This window comes from Chiloscyllium plagiosum, chromosome 9 (genome assembly GCF_004010195.1).
Source record: "Chiloscyllium plagiosum isolate BGI_BamShark_2017 chromosome 9, ASM401019v2, whole genome shotgun sequence".
Lineage (NCBI taxonomy): Eukaryota > Metazoa > Chordata > Chondrichthyes > Orectolobiformes > Hemiscylliidae > Chiloscyllium > Chiloscyllium plagiosum.
Genome location: NC_057718.1, coordinates 13,901,215 through 13,908,941, shown reverse-complemented (window position 1 = coordinate 13,908,941; position 7,727 = coordinate 13,901,215). Strand labels below are relative to the sequence as shown.

General features: G+C 43.5%; 1 protein-coding gene across 1 annotated transcript in view; it reads left to right on the top strand.

Annotated features, from left to right (window-relative positions):
* The window catches only part of tspan33b (tetraspanin 33b), a 46,670-nt gene extending 39,466 nt beyond the window's left edge, over nt 1–7,204 (top strand). Inside the window, exons 8-10 of the mRNA XM_043695418.1 lie at nt 3,342–3,470; nt 4,292–4,453; nt 5,951–7,204. Of these exons, the coding sequence (XP_043551353.1) occupies nt 3,342–3,470; nt 4,292–4,453; nt 5,951–6,016 (357 nt within the window). The 3' untranslated portion in view covers nt 6,017–7,204. The remainder of the gene's footprint in view (nt 1–3,341; nt 3,471–4,291; nt 4,454–5,950) is intronic.
* The last annotated feature ends 523 nt before the right edge of the window (nt 7,205–7,727 follow it).

The window sequence follows — 7,727 nt, the reverse complement described above, 5'->3', positions numbered from 1 at the left end:
ATTTTCGTCAGTTCCTCTCTCATGCCCTCATAATTACCTTTATTTAACTGTAATACCATTACATCCGATTTTGCCTTCTCTCTTTCAAACTGCAGACTGAACTCTACCATATTATGATCGCTGCTTCCTAAGTGTTCCCTTACTTTAAGATCTTTTATAAAGTCTGGTTCATTACATAGCACTAGGTCCAAAATAGCCTGCTCCCTTGTGGGCTCCATGACAAGCTGTTCCAAAAAGCCATCCTGTAAGCATTCCATGAATTCCCTTTCTTTGGATCCACTGGCAACATTATTTACCCAGTCCACCTGCATATTGAAGTCCCCCATGATCACCGTGACCTTGCCTTTCTGACATGCCTTTTCTATTTCCCGGTACATGTTGCGCCCCAGGTCCTGACCACTGTTAGGAGGTCTGTACATAACTCCCATTATGGTTTTTTTGCCTTTGTGGTTCCTCAATTCCACCCACACAGACTCACATTATCCGACCCTATGACATTCAGTGCCATAGATTTAATTTTGTTCTTAACTAACAAGGCCACCCGCCCCCTCTGCCCACCTCCCTGTCTTTTCGATAAGTTGTAAATCCTTGGATGTTTAACTGCCAGTCCTGAACCCCCTGCAACCATGTCTCTGTGATGCCTACCACATCATAATCATTCACGATGATCTGTGCCGTTAGTTCATCTACTTTGTTATGAATGCTACGAGCATTCAGATAAAGTGCCTTAATGCTAACATTCTTGTCATTAGAGATATTGGAAGTCATAAGATTTCCTAAGTTATCCTTCCTTTTTGTTGCATTCCTAATCTGCCTCAAAGTTAAATCCACCTGCATACATGCTATCCTCCTGCTTATCTTTCCATTTAACTCCATACTCCCTGTCGCTTTCACTTTCCCTTCCTCCCAACTCAGAAGTTTAAAGTCCTACTGACCACCCTATTTATCCTCTTCGCTAGAACATTGGTACCTGATCGGTTCAGGTGGAGACCGTCCCAACGGCACAGATCCCCCCGGGTCCAAAGCTGACGCCAATGCCCCATGAAATGGAATCCCTCTTTCCACACCAATCCCTTAGCCACGTATTTACTTCCCTAATTTTCTTATCCCTATGCCAATTGGCACGTGGCTCAGGCAGTAGTCCGGAGATTATGACCCTTGAGGACCTGTACTTCAATTTCCTTCCTAGTGCTTGATATTCCCCAAACAGGTCCTCCACCTATGTTGTTAGTACCAACGTGGACCACAACAACTGGATCCTCCACCCCCCACTCCAATATCCTTTCAAGCCAGTTGGAGATGTCCCGCACCCTGGCACCGGGCAGGCAATACACCATGCGAGACTCCCGATCCGGCTTGCATAAGATACTATCTGTCCCTCTAATTATAGAATCCCCTATAACAACTACTTGTCTTTTTGCTCTCCCCTCTTGAATGGCCTTCTGCACCATGGTGCTGTGGTCAGCTGGCTCATCCTATCCAGAGCCCTTTTCCTCATCTGTACAAGGAGCAAGAATCTCATACCTGTTGGACAAGGTCAAGGGCTGATGCTCCTGCACTCCTGAACTCAAGTTCCCCCTGCCAGCCTCAATTACAGTCACACTCTGATGTCCCTGATCACTAACTGAATGTGAATTACTTAATCTCCCAGGTGTGACTGCCTCCTGAAACAAAGCGTCCAGGTAACTCTCCCCCTCCCGGATGTGCCGCAGTGTTTGAAGCTCAGATTCCAGATCATCAACTCTGAGAGGGAGTTCTTCCAGCAACCAACACTTGCTGCAGATGTGGTCACTGCCATTCACAATGGGATCAGTCAGCTCCCACATCATACAGCTACAGCACATCACCTGCCCAGCCATCTCTGCTTAGTTAATTACTTTATTACTTTGTATAGGTTTGAGTTAAAATACTTTCTGATACCTCTCTGCTATAGTCTTTTTCTAAAAACCAATTAATAGATAAACCATAAAAAGTCAATTTTTAACCATTCACCGATAAAAAAATAGAAAATTCTTACCTTAACAAACCAGGGTCCTATTTTTGGTTCGGGGGGGTGGTGGGAGACACAACACGTGTAGTGTCTCGGGTTCAGCCACTGCCCAGATATATTACCGGCAGTCCCCTGGTCGTTGCTCCCGCTCTTCCTACTTATTAACTAGGTTAGAGGAGGAGGACGGTTGGGAGACACTACAGTAGTAGAGTCTCGGGTTTGCCGCCTTGCTGATATATATGGTCACTGCTTTCCTTCCCGGCTGCCCCTCCGGTCCACGTCACTTCCTCCACTGCTCCTGCTCCTTTCCAGCTGCTGCTCGCACTTAAAATGGCCGTTGGCGTCGAAAGGTGAGTATTTATACTCACTGCTTACCTTCCCGGCTACCCCTCTGGTCCCCATCACTTCCTCCACTGCTCCCTCTCCTTCTGTGAAAGAGAAAAGCACCGCTGCCCGCTACCGGTAAGTAATTTTAATAAAAACTGCCTTACCTTATCTGCAGTCTTCCGAGTTCGTCCTACCTCCGCTGCTGCTCGCACTACAAATCACTCTATATAAAGGCCATTTTTGTTCCATCACAATCTACAGACCCAGACAATAACACCATCTTATTCCTCTACAAACATTGCCCCAGGTTAAATTACTAGTTATGGCTTATATTTTAAGTTTAATCAAGAGACATATCTCCAAAAACATATAATCAAGTAAGAACCCACTCTACTCACTACTGCAGATTCTCTGTAGGCCACATTTAAAACAATGATTAACTTATCTGATTCTGTGCTGTGAGCTTCGCCCAACAGTTCCTCCAAGATTAGTTATGAATTTCACTGTTTGTTAATTTTCCCAGATACACTCCGATGTCCAGCGACACATGAATTCAGACAGTAAAGGCAGTAGCTGTGCATGTGCATGTGCATGTGCATGTGCATGTTCTCTCTCTCTCTCTCTCTCTCTCTCTCTCTCTCCTGCAATGACCTCCTTTGTCTGTTCTTCTCCCTTTTAAAACTGCTGTTGTTTTGACTTTTTTTTCCAAAGTTCCAAAACAATGCAACAGCATATAAAACAATAATTGCTGCTCCTGGAATTCGAGGAAATCACCTCCAGCACCTAAAATACCTCAAAAAAAAGAAGCAGCTGTTGCAGCCAGAAATTTTTCCTGTCCTCCATCTTGGATTACCCAGAATCCTGTATGTTATAATGCTTTTAACTTGCAGATTCTACAATGTCTGTTTAATATAGATACATATTTATAATATATTCACAAAGAAACGTTTATTAAGATAGTGTTAATGATGATCTTAGTATAATGGACACCCTGTAAAATCTTTCTTCCTTTACCTTCTTGCAGTTTCAATGCTGTGGTTGGAACAGCTACAAAGATTGGTCAAAGAACATGTATTTCAACTGTACCCCGACCAATCCCAGCCCCGAACGCTGTGGTGTGCCTTACTCCTGCTGTACACTGATACCTGGTGAGGTAAGCCATTCGAAATATTGGATTTGCTTTATTTATTGTCATGTGTATATTGTTACAAAATACAGTGAAAATGGTGTCGTCACTGTCTGGCGCCATCTTAAAACACAGAAAAGTAAACAAAACACAAAATATAAAGGCAGAAAAATGAAGAAGTAAAGAAAATATGCAGTGTTTTTGTTAAAAAAAAAGTTTTAAACCCATCTTCCAGGTACTGGGTGTTCCTGGGGTTGGATTCTTGAGGCTGACTGCCCTATTTTGCCTCCGTTATTATCTAGGCACAAGTTGAAAGAATTATTCTGTTGATAGGTCTTAGACTGAAATGTTAACTCTGTTGCTGTCCACAGATATTGTGTGACCCACTAATTGCTTGTGGCTTTTTCTGTTTCAGCTTGCCAGCAATCACAGTTTTGCTTTTGTATATTTTTAATCAAAACATCATAATTGTTATGACACACTCTCTGGAGCAAGTGGGACACTACCACTGTGCCAAAGGAACATGTTTTGCTTTTACACTGGACTTGATTTAGATGTTAGGTGCTTGAATTGGATAAAAGTTTATTTCTGCAGTTTTGATGATTCTGACTTTGTAAATCCAAAGTGACCAGTGGATTGAAATACTACATGCATGAGAATGGCATTTTTCCAATGTCAGCTCCAGTCTTATAGACATTAACCTGTTCAAGTGTACCTGAGGTTAGCAATGCCTGCTGGGAAATCTGCCCTCTTACCCTCATTCTCTGGCTGGGGTCCCTAAGGCACGCCACTGTGCAAATGACTACCACCTACTTTATTTGTTCCTCATCATCTCCCTTTGCCTTCAGTCAGTGATCAATACAATGTGCGGTTTTGGGAAACAATCGCTAAACCAACTGGAAGCCTCTAAATTCCTGCACCCGGTGGGCTGTGCTGACAAGGCAGCGATCTGGATAGAGAGTCATCTGCTGCTGGTGGGAGGCATTGTGCTTGGGCTGGCACTGCCACAGGTAGGCACTCTTAGTATGGATAGGACCATTCATATATAGGTGCATGTATCTGTATGTATCCAGCTGCCTGTGCCTATATTTCTCCGTCTCTGCTTGAGCCATGATTCGTGCAGGTACAAACAGCAAATATCTCAGAGACTGATTGAAGTATTTGTGTTCAGACTAGGCTGGGCTGCTGGTAGGGGTGGGGGGGGGGGAAGGGGAGGAGGGGAGGAATGATGGGAGAGAGCATAAAGAGACCAGTTATTACAACAGCTGGAACCAGCAGGAAGGAAACAGCACAACTCATAGAAAACTAGGAGCAAGAGTAGGTCATTTGTCTCTTTGAGCCTGCTCTGCTTTTCAATATGATCATGGCTGATTCTCTATCTCTATCCCGCTTCCTTCCCACACCCTTTGATGCCTTTAATATCTAAAACAATTATCAATCTTTTCCTTAAATATATTCAGTGACTTTGCCTCCATAGCTTTACTGTGGGAGAGAATTGTAGAGACTCACCACCCATTGAAGTGCTGAACGTTTTCCTCATTTCAGTCCAAAATAGTCTACTTCATATCCTGGCACTGTGACCCCTGGTTCTAGACTCCCCAACCTGGGAAAACTCCTTCCTAGATCTAGTCTGTTAAAACTTTCTACTTTTCTATCAGATTTCCTCTCATCCTTCGAAACTCTGGTGAAGGTCCATTCCAACCAATCGCTCTTCATAACACAGTCCTGGCATTTTCAGGTGTCAGCCCAATGAACCTCCCTTGATGGAATATAATATATGTATATGTTCACTATGGCAATTCCCCAGCCTCCAAACCCAGTGAGCTTTCTAACACCAGGAGGATATGAGTAACCAGGATACTTTGCATCCCTTGTCAAACCATTAAATCCCAGAAAACTATCAAATTCCCACGAATCTCTTATGCTTTAAGCAAGTGTTCATATCCTCAAATAATATTCAATCTCCACGAACCTCCTGAAGCCCCAGGAAACTACAAATCCTTTGAAATCCTGTGGTCCCCTCAGAAAGCCCCAGACCCCTCGTAAATGCCTACAGCTTTTAGGACATGTTGAACTTACAGGAAACTATCGCTCAGGAATTCTCAGACCCCTCTTTCATCCAGGAAACGTTGAACCCCACAGAAAGTCTCACATCTCCCGGAAACTCTCACACCTCCAGGAAACTCTCATACCCCCAGCCCCCTCCACCCCACACCAAAGACCCTCACATCCTCAGGAAACTCACGCATCTCAAAAAAATTGGAAATCTATAGAACCTTCCAATTCTAGGGGACGTTCCTAAAGCCCCAGGACCTCCTCCCCTGTATGCAGGGCCAGGCTTAACGACTCAGTAAAGACAACAAGGGAGACCTACATGTAACCTTAAAATGCATTGAGGTGACTTAGTTGCAGCAATGAGCATGTGTCAGGCTTGGGATCAATAGGTGAAGTTGCTGAAATTGTATTTTTTTCAGGAAATTAAGTACTTCTCTGATCTGTCATTGCAGATCGGAGGGATTGTGCTGTCTCGAATGCTGATTGGACAGATCAAAGAGGAGATTAAATCAATATAATGACTGGAGCCTTGTCTATGGGAAACAAACCAAAGGCAGTGTCATTTGCTGAGCCTTAGCCAAGAATCAAAGATGCCAAACTGGCTGAAAGAACATTCAAGACCTTTTTGTTATGAGAAACAACATCAAATGCTGTTCTTTTATTTCTGATCAACTGAAATGGAGGAATCCAAGATAGTGCATTGTCGGTTTCTCTCCTCATCTTTCACCTGCATCACTAAGAGTTGAACGGAGCAGATACTGAGGATCACAGGGAGCACTGCAGTCAGCTGCGTTCTCAGCCAACATCCCCTTTTCCACAATTGGTTTTGAGGCAACTATTTGAGTGATTCAGCGTGTCAGCAAAAGGTCAAAAAAATTGAGAACAATTTCATAATTTCCAACATAGATTTCACATTACGAAAGCATGACTAAACAGCTGATATATTTATCAGGCTAGTTCTGCAGTGTAATTCACCCAATGCTGGTCTGAAAAGATATGGAGTAAAAACTGCTGTCTCCAAAATATTGCAATAGCCTACAACTTAGCAGTGAAGAGAAGGTACATAATATACACACCATTCTGGTTTTATCTGGTGTTTCTCCTCTTCCATCTTATCTCTTATGCCCACCCCACTCCCACACCCTTCTACCCTGCTCCTACATATTGACAGTGCAGTCCCTTTGATTCTTACTCTGCTCCCACAGTGACGTGTGACAGGTGAGGTGACCCTTGACTTCCAATTTCTCACCTTCACCTGATGATTACAGACATGCACTTTGCTGCAGGCATGGAATTAACAAGGAATGAACTAACCAGTCACTAGGGAGCAGCTAGAAATGGGACCCTGATATGACTATGTTTTCCACCACTCAGCTGGGATAAATGTGCTGACAATTGAACCCCAATGTTCCACAAACCATCACAAACATGGACCTACTTAAATAATCCACCAAGATGATCAATTTCCATGCTAGCTGCTATTCAGGACAGAAGTAATTCCATAAGAAATAGGAACAGGAGTAGGCCATTCGGCCCTTCAAGTCTGCTATGCCATTCAATAGAACCAAGGCTGATCCAACATTCCTCACATCCATTTTACTGTCTTGTCCGCTTAACTTTTGATTCCCCTAATGATCAAGAATCTGTCTGTATCAGCCTTAAATATGCACAAGGATTCTGCCCACACAGTTCTCTGTGGCAAGGAGTTCCAAAGACTCTCAACCCCCGAGAGAAGAAATTCCTCCTTGTCTCTGTCTTAAATTGGCATCCCTTTATTCTTAGACTATGCCCTCTGGTCCTAGATTCTCCCATGAAAGGAAATGTTTTCTCAGTATTTACCCTGCCAGGCCCCTTATTAATCCGATATGTTTTAATGAGATCAACTCTCCTTCTAAACTCCAAGGAGTGGAATCCCAACCTCTCCAATCCCTCTGTACTGGAGAATCATCTGAGTGAACTTCTGCTGAAATGCCTCCAATGAAACAATTATTTTACCTTAAAGAACTGCTCACAGTAGAGTCGTGCAGATAGAGTTGTACAGCACGGAAACAGATCCTTTGCTCCCATTTAGCCATGCCCACCAGATATCCTAAATTAATCTGGTCTCATTTGTCAGCAGTTGGCCTATATCCCTCTAAACCCTTCCAATTCACATACCCATCTAGATGCCTTTTAAATATTGTAATTGTACCGGCCTCTACCACTTCCTTTGGCAGCTCATTCCATACA